The following is a 16558-nucleotide window of genomic DNA, read 5'->3' on the forward strand; positions in this document are numbered from 1 at the left end:
ATATATGTTATAAAAATATGGTTAGGTATGACTAAAGGGATGTAATAAGTTTCCAAATCCAATTTTCAAAATGCGTCTTAAAAGCAATTCCGGTATTATCCAGAACTATTTAGATTAGAATAGATAGCTTGTTTTTAATATTAACCTTTAGGTGAATATTTCGGGAAAGTGAAGTTGAGATGTCAATTGTAAACGTCAGTGTGGGAAATTGTAATTGCTGATTATTTTCTATGGAAGAGAAGAGTAGTTTGCTACAACGAGTCCTCCCAAAAAGGGTAGTGAGATAGAGAGAGAGACTATCTCTCTCTCTTGCTTTCCCTCTTTCTCTTTATGTGTGTGTGTGTTTGTGTGTGTCTTCCTTTGTCTTTTTGTCTGTTTGCCTATATTGTATTGTATTGTATTGTATCGTATCGTATCGTATCGTTCTGTGTAGCATTACTATCACAATTGGTATTGCCATTGCTATTACAGCCAGTTCTCGTATTTCCCTCTCAACTTTCAAAGTGTCGGAATTTGACTTTGGATAAGAATTAGAGAGAGAGAGAGCTAGAAATGGCGTATCTTTACTGGGATTGAGATTGGGAATTGGGACTGAGAATTGAGAATTGGTGGAATTTGGGCGGAGTAGGGAATGAATTTTCAGATAATGATTAGAAGCATAGGGTTCTGGCACGGTGTACTTTCTCTATCTGGTTATCTGTTTTAATATGTATCTACTTATCTATATGATTTTTTTTGTCTTTCCTACGTTTACTATTTCGCAGGTTTAAGAGGGCGACGTTGGTTGCCCCTGTTGAGGTTATGCTTGGAGTATAAGTTGAGGTTTGGTTATGTGAGGTATGCCATGCCCATTGAGAGAAAAAGGAAACAAAGAGGGTACAATTAGAAAAAAAAAGAGAGAGAGCGAGGGAAGCAGCAAGACTGGAAGTGGAAGTGGTAGCAGCATGCAAATAGACCCCTTAGATTTATCTGAGAAAGCTCTGTAGACCACAGTTTCCGTTTTACATGGATTACGTATGTACTGTATTATGCCTTGTGTATTGTCTCTGCCTGGTTTCCTCGTTCAATTCTCTTTTATTATATTATATTATGTTATATTATCTTGTGCTGCTTTATATTCTCTTATACGTGTTGTAATATGGGATCGTTCCATTCCATATTGGGTTTCATATTCAGACAATTGGGAAATTTACAATTTTAGAAAACATTGTTATGCGCAGAAGAATAAGAACAAGAACAAATTACATAGTGCAAAGAATTAAAAAAATATATATATAATATACAATATACAATAAAACTTCACTTCTTGATTACTATCGGAAATTCGGGGGGAATCGCAAATTTAAAATCTAACCATTTCCATTTCCATTTCTCTATCTAATTTATTATATTGACTTGACTGTAGCTAAATTGCTAAATTAATTTAAAGTACAGAACAAAAAAAAAGTTTCAATGTAGTCTTTTTGTAAATCTTTAATTTGATAACTGCTTGTACGACTCCTACTCGGAAGGAAGAATTTCTATTTGTTGAAAGCAGACTAATTCCGGATTGTCTCAGATAATAATAAGTTTGTTTAGCATTGTACGGTTCAAAGTGGGTGACTATTTTGTTATTGCCCTCATATATTGTATCGGAAGCATCCCGGAATAATGCAATCATAATGAGCACTTAACAAGTAATGGTTTGTTTCTTGTTTGTTCGTAGTTCGTAGTTCGTTGTTGCGTTTTACCATTTTCAAGAATAACCTGCACCGAACAATATGCTGCAAAATCTAGGTATATGATTAATGACACCTACGTCTGCTGCACATTAAAGAAAGAACGAAAAGAAATTATTCAATTTATTAATCTCTTTCTCTTTCCCCAAACAGATGCATCAAACCAAGCATCAAAGGTCATATACGTATGCTATTCCAAATTCCAAATTAAAGTAGCAAATTAAACAAGAATTATTCCATGTGGTGTCCCAATTAACTAGTAACCTTTAAATCCTCTTGTCTCTTTATTTAACTCTAGTGGGGATCATCCTAGCTATGTTAGGCTTCGATTGGAAATAGTAACCCCTCCTACACAAGAAAAATTATTAATTCTATTTTCAAACATAGACTTCATGTTCCTTCCTTCATTCGTTCTTTAGTTATTCCGTTCTTTTCGTTCTTTCGGTCGTTCATTTATGGCACACTCATTCATTTTCTGTCTTCTCCCCTTTCTTCATTTGCCTCTTTCATCTCTCCAATGTATACACGAATGTTTCCTAATTCGTCAATACTACCCTTTCTGAAGTTTTCGAAGTTCCATTCAACATGTTTTTCACTTTTTACACTTTTTACACTTTCCCATCTCTTTTTTTTTTTCTTTCCTTTACTTTACTTTAATTAAAAATTAACTTAAAATCTAATTTGTTAGAAAGAATGACATCTTCGTAATTTCCTTCCATGTTCAATTTTTGACTATTTCTCGTTTTCTTTTGATTGCACCTGGCAACAGCTTCTTGTATCGTGTATCGTGTATCCACTACTCAGATATCTTCCTCTCTTTACCCCGTGCGCAACCCCCCTCCCCTCCATATTTCCATAACCGTTTCTGCCTCTCTCTTGGCTTTTTCCCACTCTCTCTCTCTCTCTCGTACGTCCCCTCTTTCCTCGCCCCAACTCCTCCACTTTCCTATAATACGCATGAGTACAGACATGTGCTCGCTATGTACAAAGACATGCTGATATACATAAATACGTATATGTATATGTATTAGCCATACTACTCTCTCCGTTAACGCAAATTTGACATTTCCCGCTTTCTCTGCCAAGTTGTTCCTCATTATCTCTCTCTTTTTAATGCCGATTTATTTGTTCTGTTTTGCCCATCTCAAATTCCTCCGTTAATTTGGTCTTCATTGTCTCATCTTATGGATAAATTATCATCTTTTGTTGGACATCTCAGTTCTGCCCCTCTCTTCAACATAAGTTATTTTCTCTTTTTCTGTTTCCTGTGAAATTTTTCCATATATAATAGGTCCATAAAGTACACTTTCTGTCAAATCGTCCTATCATCGTCATCGTCATCATCATTGCCACTATCGTCAATTTCTTATCTGCTTGTCTGTCTTCTTTGGCCACCCCCAACAATAAACATCAATCTTGTCATATTATCTATTTCTCATTCTGTTATTAAGACTACACAATAAATAAAAATAAAAATAAAACTAAAACTAAAATAAAAAATAAAAAATAAAGCCATTACAGCACCATCGCTTCAGTTAGCTTGACTAAACCTTTTTCTCTATTGGCGATAACCACATCTACCGGTTTATACTCTAATATCTCGGAGTACGATGGAATCTTGTCATAATATTCTATAACTGCGCCTCCTCCAACCTCACCTTCACCTACTTCAACACTGCTCTCTTCATACTCTCCCCAATAGCATTCTACTTTTATTGGTAAAACGTCATCTTCCTCTTCATTTGACATTAATATCTCGGGCATCCATTTAATGCCAACTATATAACTATTGGCTTCAAATCTCAGCTTGTGCAATTGCAACTCATCGATCCCATTCCTATTGTTGTTAACTCTGTATCTCAACGAAACACTGCTATTTCTATCATTACCCTCTATAATAGAAACGTTAACTTCACGTATCCGTTCCTTATTTTGCCCAAAATACACATTACACATCCTATTCTCTTGAACTCGAATCTCAACCTCAGCGGTAATCGGTGCGTATGGTGACCTTTCGGGGGATAACCTATCGTCTTTCAATACTATCACTTCCATCAATTTCAACTTATCTCGATACATATTGTCAACAAGATGGACAGGTGATCCTTCGTATTCACATACACTGCTAAACTTTGTGATCTCTTGACATTGAACTTTCTTATCATCTCTTTTAACACTTGGAAGGTTATTTATCATATCTCTCAATTTATTGTTGTCATGTGTTGTGACGCCGCTGATTTCAACTTTATCGTTAACTTGCATGAATCGGAATTTAATAGGGTTCATTTCAGTAAATGGCGCTAATGCCATACTGATTAATAAGCATCCGATACTTATAAACGTCAATGTTTTTCCTAATTGACATCCAATCTTATACGCAAATGGCAATGTAGGAATGCTGATCAATATGCTTCCAATAGCAAGTATTTTATAAACTTTGTATAGATCTCCAGTTTCTTGAATTGTTTGATTAACAGCATCCATAATTAACTCCAAACTATTGTAAAGCAAAAATGTACTAAATGGAACTACTAATAAAAATTCAATGATCCAATCATAGTTATACACAAGTTTACTCTCTTTTAAAATCGTTCTTTGGTTTATATTGTCAACGCTGTTGGTTAATAATGGAGCTCTTTCATCATTCGCTCTTGTAGGTATACTTGCAGAATTACTATCTCTCGATGAATCATCCCTGCCATTGATTTCATCACGATATCTCCCTTCGATTGTGCTTTGTTCATTACTAACGTACTGTACTAAACTGGCCTCTTCGTCTTCAACAATTTCAATATTTTTAAATATCAAAAACAAATATCCAATATTCCCAGCCGTTGCCATTACTATATAACAAATGGTAAATGGGTAAATGCCAGTATTTTGATAATTATTATCATAAAGTTTCCAAGTTTGGTAAGCTAAGACTATCCAGAATAAAAATGAGATTTCATTTATTGCAATCGTTTTAAAGTCAAAGCTACTTGATAAGTTTTCAAACATCGTCAAAATATAACTATTTAATATGATAAATTCAAATGTTAATCCAATCAAAGGCAACAGAAAATTACGAGATAATATGTATGGATTCCACTTCATTATCAATTTAGTAGTAAATATTATGATTGTACCTGATGACATTGCGGAAATTGGTAACCTCCACCATATATTACCAGAGTCTATAATCTCATTATTGTATTTTTTTACAATTGAAAATAAGAATATACTAATTATTGGCATAATAATTAGCAATGCTATATTAATCCAGAAAAGTTTTGTACTGGGTATAGCAACAAAAGTATATCCCGCTAAATCGAAATATACTGCAGGTGAAAGATCCTGTGTTTCACCTAACGATATATTATCAAGTTCAGCAATATATTTAGATAATTGTAACGATGTGTGCAACATATGCCACAACGCAGGCTTAGAGGAATGTCCAATAGAATCTTCTATCGTATGATATAAATTCCTCGGTTTATAAAATGCAATATCCCAACCTCTTAATCCTTTGTTCTCGTAAACCTTGTAATCTGTTTCACTTCCTATGTATCTATTGTAAAATCCTTGTTGATATATAGAGTTCCCAAATGGTGAATTTTTCACGGAATTTTGATATATCTTTGCTGTGGAGGTATCCGTCGTCCTAAATAAGACAGCCTTGCCGCCAATACCAGTTCCTTCCAAATTTATAAAATATTCAACATTCTTGGACCATTCATGTTCAAAAAAAATAGTAGCACCTAATAACCCGAATTCTTCATTATTATTAAAGTTGAAGACTAAAGTTCTTTCAGGTTGTACTTTGGAGAAATGTTCCAATAATGCCAGAAGTGAGACAATGCCTTTACCATCATCTGTTACACCATGAGAGCTCGGTGTAGAATCATAGTGTGCAGATAGCAATAAAGATTTTAAAACAGGGTTTCTACCCTCCATTTTAACTAGAATATTTGAAGATTCAAAATAAATTATTCTGGATGCAATTGAGGAAGCATTGAAAACGTCTTGCTGTTTAAACAATGCCCTTGAATTAGTAGAATAATCGTCAGAAACTTCTGCATAAGAAGTTTTGTTAATAATGTCAGCAATTCTATTAAGAAGGTAGTCATGCACCCTGTCATTTTCCTTCGAGCTGTAAGGATGACATTTGTTTGTAATATTTTGTAAATCTAACCATGCATTATCCAGTAAAGCTACCCCCTCTGAATCAATTGGCAGACTATGTTTGTATCTTGTTTTGTCTATAAAATATAGGATACCAATTATGAAGTAGACTGCAAATAAGAGTAAGCTTAAGGATGTCTTTCGAAATTTGAAAATTGAATTAAACCCCATTTCTATTACCAATTCTCCAGCTTTCAGCTAATACCAGACAATTGCACCAACACAATCACCTCAAAGTACTACAAAGAAGCCAATTAACCTTTTTTATGACCTTTTTAATAGATTGCCATCAATCTTATTATATGTAGCAAAAGACTCATTTCTATAAAATTGTTTCGAGATGAGGTTTCCAATCATATAAATACTCTAATCACGTGACCTCTATATTAAGTAATTTATAGGTAAGTACAATATCATTAAAGTAAATTTAGATAACAAAATTGTTAGTGTCATATGTCATTACCTTTTTGTGAATTAATAGTTTTTCATTTTATAATTCCATTCTGATTTTATAGTATAAAGTTGATGTCGTAAAAATTAATTTGACCAGTCAAGTATTGAGTACTCTCAATACTTGAAACTGAATCCAATTTAGCACTGATATTATAAAATTTTTTGTATTCTTACTTATCCCCCATCACACACTAGATCCATGTGAATACACAATAATAAATTATCGTGTCAATGGCATGGTTACTTGAGATCTGATTACATGATCCATGATTATATATATATATATATATATCCTACTTTTTCTGCAGGATTTCTCTCTATCTTAATCCATAATATCCAATTTGGGCTCTGGTTCGGTTTCGAATTCGATTTCGAATATCAAAAATTGAAAAAATGTATATGATAAAAAGCAAATAATAATGATGATGATGGCGGTCTTTTTATTCAAAGTTATTATAAAGTCAATTCACAGTTGTTGGATTTGAATTGTTGGGAGTTCTCTGATATTTAGAGAGAATTATTCCACGCTGATTATAAAAATTTATTTGCTATAATATCTGATGAGTGCTTTGAATTTTAAAAAGAATGATCTCTATGTCTATGATTTGACCCAAGATGTTTTAGATTCATTGAAGCTAATGCATTTTGATGCCAACTTAAATGAAGTAGAGGTATCTAAAAAGGAGGAAGAAGTTGATAACACACCTGTAAAGAATGTAGAAGCTATTAGGTCAAAGGGGATTTCTAATTCTTTATTCTGTAATACCTGTAAATTGGAATTCCCGGATCAGTTATCGAAAAGAGAACATTATAGAGCTGATTATCATACTTTTAACTTGAAAAGATCATTAAGAGGTTTATCAGTGGTTTCTAAAATTGAATATGAGCAGTTTTTGAAAAATTCTCTAGAAAGTAAAACAGAAACTAGTGAAGAAGAGAAAGAAAATACTTCTGAAACAGAAGATTCATCTGATGGAACTAATGAAGATGAAACTTCATCAACTGAGGATAAACTTGAAAGTATATTTGAGACAAAATTAGATGTATCATCCATGTCCGATGATACTGACGATGATAAGGATACATCGATTACTCATTTGAATACGAGGTCCCCAAAAATTTATTTCAAATCTAAACTCATATCTGAGAATGAAGTGGTTGGAATATATAAATCTCTTTTTGATCAAGACTCAATTGATAACCCAACTATGGCTTTAAAAAAATGGTCAAACCCAGATACAGAAGCCAGCTCTATATCAGCTATGTTCATGATTGGTGGCGGTCACTTTGCAGGTGCGATTGTATCACATCAAAGATTGAGCACTAAAGGTAATGCCAAAAAACAAGATGTAAATTTGAAAGAGCAAGCAGTTCTGATGCTTGAACACAAAACATTTCATAGATATACTACAAGAAGAAAACAAGGTGGTTCTCAATCGGCTAGTGATAATGCTAAGGGTAAAGCAAATTCTGCTGGTTCTTCCATCCGTAGATACAATGAGGCTGCACTTAAAATTGATGTACAAAACTTATTGAAGGAATGGGAACCATACTTGGCGAAGTGTGACAATATCTTCTTAAGAGCTACTAGTGTACATGATAAAAAAATATTCACAGATAGTTCATATATAAAGAAAAATGATGAGAGATTACGATCATTCCCCTTCACAACAGGGAGACCAACTATTGGAGAACTGAAAAAGTCATGGTGTGAATTAACTTATATAAAAGTCGAACCAAAACCAGTACCAATTGTTGTGAAGAAAAAGACCATCGGTAATACAAAGGAAACCCAGATTAAGAAGAGCAATAAGAGTAATTCAGCTACATCTCTTACCCTTGAAGAAAAACACTCCGAAGAGCTTGTAAATTTGGTGAAAAAGGGTAGAGCTCCCTTGCTAATATCATATTTGAGGAAAAATGATATTAATGTCAATTACCCAATAATGCCAGAGACTAAATATTCTAATACGCCGACAATGCTGCATTTTGCTTCTCAACAAGGACAAAAACAAATGATTGGTATATTACTTACAAATTTGAAGGCAGATCCTACAATAAAAAATAAGTTTGGTAAAACTGCTTGGGACTTGGCAAAGAATGATAGTGTAAAGCATGCATTCCAAATTGCAAGACATACACTAGGTGAAACGTATATTAACTGGGATGAAACTAATATTGGAATGCCATTAAGCAGAGAAGAAGTAGAAAAAATAAATTTGGAAGAAGAAGAGCGTGAGAAAGCAGAAGTAGAACAAGCAATCAGGAAAGAATTAGAAGTTGTAAAAGAAAGACAACAGATGGATAAGGAAATACAGCAGGCTAAAAAGGATATGAAAAGAGGTGAGGGAAAAATCTTGGATGCTTCATCTATTAGTAATGCTCAAAACTTAAATTCTTTAAGTGAAGACCAAAGAAAAAGACTAATGAGAGAACAAAGAGCACGAGCAGCCGAAGCTAGAATGAAAGCAATGCAAGGAAAATAAATATGCTGGTATCTTATTCTCTTAGTCATACCTTTAAATTATATTTAATATAAACGAAAACATAGAACGGATATACAATTTGTTGAATTTGATTTGATAATAGGGTATTTTTAAATGTATTGTTAGGTCGAGATGTTATTATATCAATTTCTTAAACGCATGCTATGATTAATTGGTTTTTATTTCCATAATTGTTTTTGCAGATTAGAAGTAAAGACTATATAGAAGATATAATATTTATTTTATACTAAAAATTATCGACCTACCTGTATTAATTGTAATTATTCATTCAAGGTGTTTTGAGTATTATTTTTGATTATCTTAATTTTCAATTAACCAAACACAGTCATTTTAATGACACATCTCTTATTTATATTAACCGTTAGCTCTTTTTCTGAGAGAATATCACTATGTCATCATTGAAAAAATGCCATTGCATTGCAATCATAATATTGAAAATATATATATACCGGTACCTTATATGGTTTTATCTTAGAACCTTAAAGTACTCAATAAATTCATAATTGCCTACTTTGATTAAGTGAAATCTATTAAATTATACTATTTAAAGGAAGTCTCAAATAATATAATAATTAGATACTACTTCACCATTTTTTAGGTAGTGTCACCTGGAATATTATTATTTAGGTTGTCGTAGAATATATTTGAACTTAAATGATAAACGACATCCTATTCCAATTTTAAGAACAAAAGGATAATAAAAAAAATAAAAATTAAGAGCAACTACAAACATAATCTTAAACTACCCTGTTCCTTGAAACAAAAAAGTAATCTTAGCTAAGAATGATTTAACCAACATGAGTGATAAAATTCCCTGTAAAATATAGTTTCTCAAATCAATTCCTGGAGGCATAACCTAAGCTTGAAAACGAGATAATTTTATTACAAAAACCATCTTCCAACTAAATATTGACCTTCTAGTCATTCAATTGCTCTAATAGAGTCAATACATAAAATGACATCAATTCACTTATGTATGGAATAACTAAAAGCTTTAAAGCATTATGTGACAGACCTTCCTTGTTGTATATGGACTAATATTTCAAGGCGAAATATAAATATCGAAGCTTTTAGACGAAAGAAAAAGTTGATCAGATATCAAGCAAAATGGATTAATAAAAAAGGATTAAATATCTAATGTAAATCTACAAATAAAAACTTATTTCTGTTTGGAAGTCTAATTGTTATTAGGCAAACAACTTATTCAAATTGAAAAATGGCTGTTGCATACATTGCTTCTTTATTTTTAGTTGTCGTAGCATTTTTTATAGTGCGACTAGTAACAATCCTACCAATTTTTAGGACTTATGAGAAACAATCTCATGTACGTCAAACACAAGCTTTGTTGAACAAATATAAGAATTTTGGTGGCCAATTGCATGTATTTGTCTTTTTAGGGTCTGGTGGTCATACTGGTGAACTTTTGATAATATTAAAAAATTACAAGAATATACTTCTATCTTCTGGGAATACAATACATGTAGGGTACTCTGATGTGGATTCATATAACAAATTTAAGGAATTAGCAAAATCATATGATTGTAAAGTAAAATACTACAGATTTGTTAAAGCCAGAGAGGTAGGTGCATCTAAATTAACCAGTATAAAAAGTATCTTAATGACCTTAATAAAGTCTTTTGGTTATGTTTTTGAAATAAGACAAGCAATGAAAAATACACCGCATTTGGTTTTGTTTAATGGTCCAGGTACTTGTTGCATTCTTGCCCTATGGTTTAAACTATTAGAGTTGATTTTCCCATTTTCTTCAAGTTCAAACATAGTATATATTGAATCACTGGCTAGAATAAATTCATTGAGTTTAACGGGAAAAGTTCTATATTGGATTGCAGATGAGTTTATTGTTCAATGGGAAGAGTTGAAAGAGAAATTGGGTGATAGAGTCAAATATTTTGGAATTTTAGTCTAAACACAATAGTTTCCAAACTTATACAATGCATTACAACAGAAGGGAAAGTGAAATAAAGCCATACCCTATATATTGCATTCATATATCATCTACAGTAATGGCATCTGGAAAATAGAATTATTAGAAAAATAAAGTACTTTTTAAGTTTGATCATTTATTATAGACAGCTTATTGGGGAAATGATTCACCTTTATGGATAATTATACCATTATCTTTTTATTGCATCGAAAATTAAATACTATCGTTAAAATGAAATATATTTATATTAACTAACATAATATATACTCAATTATATTTATTTAGGATAATATATTTTAAAAGCTTTATGATAGGTATAAACTTTATAAGCTAACAAAATTTATCATTATATGCTAAACGTCATCAATCCATAAGAAGAGACTTCGAATTGTTTTGTTAATTAAATTTATAGCTAGTAGGACTGATGAATATTAAATCAGAATGATAATCGGATATACAAAATACATTTTTGATTAAGCTACCTTCTTCGAAAATTAACAAAGGATCAATTATTTTCGAAGAAATATTAAATTTGTCTGGGAAAATTCTTTATTACATCAGTTGTTCAATTTTCATTATCTAATAACCAAACTGAATGAAGAAAATTGAGTCAGTTTGAAATGCACTTTTATTAACTGTTTTTATTGCCGTATTGCTAAAAATATATGAATGTATTAACACCACCTTGGAAGTTCCGTCTTCAAAACGTATCTGTCGATTGATTCATCCAGCTCCATCACTATCATGCTACCATTGGGAACGTTGACAAAGGACTCAAATTCCTCATAAGTCCAACGGAACCACTTCATTAGAAAAACTCTACTGTATATACCATGTGTAACTAGTACAACGACATCTCTAGGTTTTCTTTTAATATCTCTTTCAAAATATCTAAATAAGGTTTCTTGGAAACTTGCTACTCTATCATAGACGTCAGCAGCACTTTCACCTTGAGGGAATCTGAAAAAAAAATGGCCATACGTTTGTCTTTTTTCCATTACATCTTGCATACTACGAACCTCTTGGAAATTACCAAAGTCTTGTTCTCTGATTCTTGGATCATCTTTGACCCTGTAACAAATATAACTTTTTTCATTCTTTATTAGATTATTTTTTTGTTCTGGTAGAAAGTTATTACAACCGGCGTTTGAATCATGAATACCTGTTGGAAGCTTTTGACGCCAAGTGGCTGATTTTTTTTTATACAGGGCTCATATCTGGTCATTTCATCAGTTTTATGCCAGAATTTTTTTCATTATATTCATCTATCACATCCAATACACCTTTTAAGGTTTCTCTGGTTCTTCTATAAGGTGAAGTATAAAATACGACATTTAAATCCTTCTTCTTATTGAAACGATGATAATCTTTTACCTCGAATAATGCATCGTTATGTTGAGTAACAGAGTACTTTTCTTTTAATTCTTCAACAATAGATGTATCGTCAACATTTAAAATATTCAATAAATTTATACCTGCAGCTTTTGCTTGAGCCCAACCATGTTCAGTTAGTGGTATTAGATGATTGGGAGTATGTTCATTGACCAATTTATCTTTATTAGATTCACTTTCACCATGTCTAATCAAAACGATTAGTCTTGGCTTGTGAGAAGCTCCCCTGCTTCCACCATATAAATATTCTTGATTTATAGAACCATTTGTAGTTTTGGCACTATCAGTTTCATAACCAACACTCATAGCTTGAAAAATACTTTCTTTTTTTTTGTCTTTTATATCAATCTATCAATCTATCCTTTTATCAATACACTACAATATCTCAAAATATTTTAAAGCTTTTCCAGCAAAAACTTTCACCTTTTTAAACTATATATAAAAGTTTCTAATATTTATTAATATCTTTCTATAGTACCCTGACTAAAATTTTAATAATAATTCTAAATGGCCAGATATATAAATATCAATTTCACTTCCTTTCTTCCTGTTTTCAGCAATATTATTTCCGGTTATAAAACAGTTAATTATATATCATTAAATTTAAATATATAAAGAGGTGTTCATTACCATATTAACGTACAAATACTTATAAATCAAGATAAATTCAAGTTATTAATTAATCGTTAATTACTCGATTCATCATGCATTATCGTTGTAATGACAATTTCTACTTCGATTCCGATTCCGATTTCAATTTCGAATTCGAAACTTAAATTCCTCAATTTCATGGCATTGCTATAATCAAAATTACTTGATTTGATATTTCTGAAGATAAGTACACTATTCTTTTTTTCTTAAAATTGAACGAATGTTACTAATAAATTTACTAATTTAAAGTATATTCATAATCTTGAATGAGATCTTGCCATCTGTTAATATGGTTTAAAAAGGTGTTGAACTTGATTGTTAGCTATTTACTGCTTGGTGACGATTGGGTTGTTCAAAACTACCTTGCTTTAGCAATCAAGTTTCTTTTGGAAATCTAGGACATAACAGGTATATTAACGCTAAAGAGCAATTATTGTCCTTCTCTCACTATAGTAACCGATACAGAGTAAGGAGAAGTATATATATATATATATATGGTTTGGAAGATAAGGTTGTAATTTACCTAAGTATTAAAATCACTCTTACGGTTTATAAGTTCGTGGTTTAAATTTGATTTAAATTAGCTCATTTCTTTGTATGGATGTCTAATTACTCTTCTTGAATTAATTAAACTATATTAAACATTTGAATCAAAAAAAAAAGGATTTTAATCATGCCAAAACTATTGTTAATCAGAAACCTAAATATTTCAAATTTGTCAATTGCTAAAAGATCATTTTCCAATTGGTATTTACAAGCTAATGCTATTTCAAACTTAAAGAAACAGAATCAAACCTTTTTAGCAGTAAGAGATGAAAATGAATTATCATCAACAATTTTGCAATCAGGTAATATACCACTCATCTTGAACTTTTCAGAAAGAAATAATACCACTTCAAATAAAATAACAGGTGCCCTAACAAGAATCATTTTATTAGAAACTGAGAAGAATGTTAATGCAGTAGATGTTGAAATGGAATGGGATGATAACAAACATTTGCCTGAAAAATTCGGTGTTACTTCACTGCCTTGCTTAGTTGCAGTGAGAAATAAATTCCCAGTTGATTATTATGTACCTAAAGACCTGTCAAAGACAGATGTTGACTGGTATGGACTAAAGAGTTGGATAGAAAAAAATGCTGATTGAAAAGTGCACCCACTAAAATTCAAGAATACAGAATGATTAGATATATCTATAATGTCAGTCTTCAAATTCACAATTATAACTAATAATATTACTTAATTAAGACTCAATTAATTGACAAATAATGTATCTAATTTATTGTGTTGATCTGGACTCTATTAATATTAAGTATACGAGAGGTTATACATCCATAAAAAATGGAATAACGCCATAAAATAATTTACTAAAGCTAATCCAGTACTACTCATGTTGCGGTCATTACAAAATAACTAAATTTATCTACACAAACAGGATGAAGCAATGTTTCCACAATCTCTAGTATAAAAAGATAGTCGGATCATCAAATTTGGTGCTCAAGGGGATATTGTTCTGTAAATAACCTTTCTGCAATACATGTAAATAGTAATAGTTAATTTGTATATTTTTCCTACCTTCAAGATTTAGAAATACCATATAGGGAATATATATTAAACAATATTATATTATGAGTGCGTATAATTTTTCTAGCTCTCAAGAAAGAAAGTTAAGCACTGTATTTGAACATTTAAATGAGACTAACTCTTCACTTCACACAAGCAGAAACCTTGATATTGATTTCAAGTCAGTTAATGAATTAAATGAAGGAGATAAAGTTAAATATGAAGGTATCAAGAACGGTGACACACAGGTCACCTCTGGCATTACAAATTCATTTGAATCTGAATCTTTAAGAGATGATTCAAAACCTTTAGAGAATGAAGAAAAGACAGAAAATCAACTTAATAGATCAATCAAATCCCGTCATTTACTAATGATCAGTTTAGGTACTGGGATTGGTACTGGTCTATTGGTGGGTAATGGTCAAGTATTAGCGAAAAGTGGACCTGCAGGGTTAGTAATAGGTTATGGTGTAGCATCTATCATGGTTTATTTTATAGTCCAAGCTGCTGGTGAATTAGGAATATGTTACTCTGGACTGACTGGAAATTATATTCGGTATCCTTCAATTCTAGTCGATCCTGCTCTTGGTTTTGCTATCTCCATCATTTATACCCTTCAATGGCTTACTGTCATGCCATTGCAATTAGTGACAGCAGCAATGACTATTGGCTATTGGACTAATATTAATCCTAACATCTTTGTTGCCATTGTACTTGTCATTGTGGTTTTAACTAATTGTTTTGGTGCAAAGGGATATGTTGAAGCAGAATTTTTGTGCAATATTTTTAAAGTATTGATGATGGTTGGTTTTGTATTATTAGCAATTCTAATTAATACAGGTGCTATAGGAACTGACGGTTATATTGGAACGATATATTGGAAAAACCCTGGTGCATTTGCAAATGGATTTAAAGGTGTTTGTTCAGTATTCTGCTATGCAGCATTCAGTTATGGTGGCATTGAAGTCCTAGCGTTAACTGCTGCAGAACAAGAAAACCCTATCAAGGCAATACCTAGTGCCTGTAAAAAGACTGTATACAGAATTTTATTTTTGTACATGCTAACCACGATCTTAATAGGTTTCTTGGTTCCATACGACAGCCCTCAATTAATGGGGTCAACTTCTGGGGGAGGCTCTCATTCTTCTCCATTTGTAATAGCAATTGCTTCTCATGGTGTTAAGGTAGTACCACACTTAATCAATGCTGTGATTTTAATCAGTATTGTTTCAGTTGCCAATTCTGCTTTTTACTCTTCAACAAGGCTATTACTATCATTAAGTGAACAAGGGAAAATTCCCAAAATATTTAATTACGTCGATAAGGAAGGACGGCCATGGTATTGTATTTTATTTGCTTCACTATTTGGTTCCATCGGATTTGTTGCGTCAAGTCCATATAAAGAGGAAGTATTTACATGGTTATTAGCCATTTCAGGTCTTTCGCAAATATTTCTTTGGATGTCAATATGTTTATCACATATACGATTCAGAAGAGCAATGATAAAACAAGGAAAGTCATTAGATGAAATTGGATATAAAGCACCTACAGGATGCTGGGGATCTTGGATTGCACTATCGATTGCATTGTTTAGTTTAATTTCACAGTTTTGGGTAGCAATTGCACCAATTGGAAAAGATGGAAAATTGGATGTCTTAGTGTTTTTCCAAAATTATTTAGCGGCACCTATTGTTCTAATTGCATATCTTGGATACAAGACATATTATAAAGACTGGAGACTATATATACCTTCTGATAAAATTGATTTAAGCTATGGTAGAGAAATATATGTACCGGAAGAGCAAGTTATTGTCGAGTCCCCTCCTTCATCAATAGCAATGAACTCTGTTATAATAACTAAAAGCAAAGAATAAACATTTAATTATGACAAGAAAGATATAGAATATAAATTTAAAACTGATTATGTAGAATTATAAAGGGCTTTTGTTTTAATGTTAGTGTTAGGGAAGTAATCGAAGAGAGAATAAGATAATACAAATGGAACCATAATTAAGTAATTTAGTAGAATCTTTTAAGTCTTTCAAGATAAGTAGATGCTTTAAAATCCGAATAGGAAATGAGGTCTGACCAATAAACTTTGTACTTAGAGTATCGTTTAATATCCAAAGTAACGACACAAACTAGGAAACTAATGAATCAAATAT

The 16558-nt window shown here is 31.8% G+C and overlaps 6 protein-coding genes across 7 annotated transcripts; 4 read left to right on the plus strand and 2 right to left on the minus strand.

Annotated features, from left to right (window-relative positions):
• Positions 1-3233: 3233 nt before the first annotated feature.
• PFF1 (Pff1p) lies at positions 3234-6053 on the minus strand (the record flags this gene model as incomplete). The annotated part of the gene is made up of 1 exon (XM_001644470.1): positions 3234-6053. One exon carries the CDS (start codon positions 6051-6053, stop codon positions 3234-3236), a length of 2820 nt encoding a protein of 939 aa, XP_001644520.1.
• Positions 6054-6895: 842 nt separating this feature from the next.
• VMS1 (Vms1p) lies at positions 6896-8821 on the plus strand (the record flags this gene model as incomplete). The annotated part of the gene is made up of 1 exon (XM_001644471.1): positions 6896-8821. One exon carries the CDS (start codon positions 6896-6898, stop codon positions 8819-8821), a length of 1926 nt encoding a protein of 641 aa, XP_001644521.1.
• Positions 8822-10058: 1237 nt separating this feature from the next.
• On the plus strand, positions 10059-10769 carry ALG14 (N-acetylglucosaminyldiphosphodolichol N-acetylglucosaminyltransferase anchoring subunit ALG14; the record flags this gene model as incomplete). Its single annotated transcript, XM_001644472.1, has 1 exon — positions 10059-10769. One exon carries the CDS (start codon positions 10059-10061, stop codon positions 10767-10769), a length of 711 nt encoding a protein of 236 aa, XP_001644522.1.
• A 692-nt stretch (positions 10770-11461) lies between these two features.
• Positions 11462-12485, minus strand: DET1 (the record flags this gene model as incomplete). 2 transcript variants are annotated; one of them, XM_001644473.1, is made up of 1 exon in its annotated part: positions 11462-11998. In XM_001644473.1, a coding segment is annotated over one exon (537 nt), but the record flags the coding sequence as incomplete, so codon positions are not given. The 2 variants fall into 2 exon arrangements, with proteins under 2 accessions (XP_001644523.1, XP_001644524.1); XM_001644474.2 differs by lacking the exon at positions 11462-11998 and adding an exon at positions 12009-12485.
• Positions 12486-13503: 1018 nt separating this feature from the next.
• Kpol_1052p13 (uncharacterized protein) lies at positions 13504-13977 on the plus strand (the record flags this gene model as incomplete). Its single annotated transcript, XM_001644475.1, has 1 exon — positions 13504-13977. The coding sequence occupies one exon, from the start codon at positions 13504-13506 to the stop codon at positions 13975-13977; it is 474 nt and encodes a 157-aa protein (XP_001644525.1).
• Positions 13978-14458: 481 nt separating this feature from the next.
• Positions 14459-16267, plus strand: TAT1 (amino acid transporter TAT1; the record flags this gene model as incomplete). The annotated part of the gene is made up of 1 exon (XM_001644476.1): positions 14459-16267. One exon carries the CDS (start codon positions 14459-14461, stop codon positions 16265-16267), a length of 1809 nt encoding a protein of 602 aa, XP_001644526.1.
• Positions 16268-16558: the final 291 nt, after the last annotated feature.

This window comes from Vanderwaltozyma polyspora, genomic scaffold, assembly GCF_000150035.1.
Source record: "Vanderwaltozyma polyspora DSM 70294 KpolScaffold1052 genomic scaffold, whole genome shotgun sequence".
In the NCBI taxonomy this organism is placed as follows: Eukaryota; Fungi; Ascomycota; class Saccharomycetes; order Saccharomycetales; family Saccharomycetaceae; genus Vanderwaltozyma; species Vanderwaltozyma polyspora.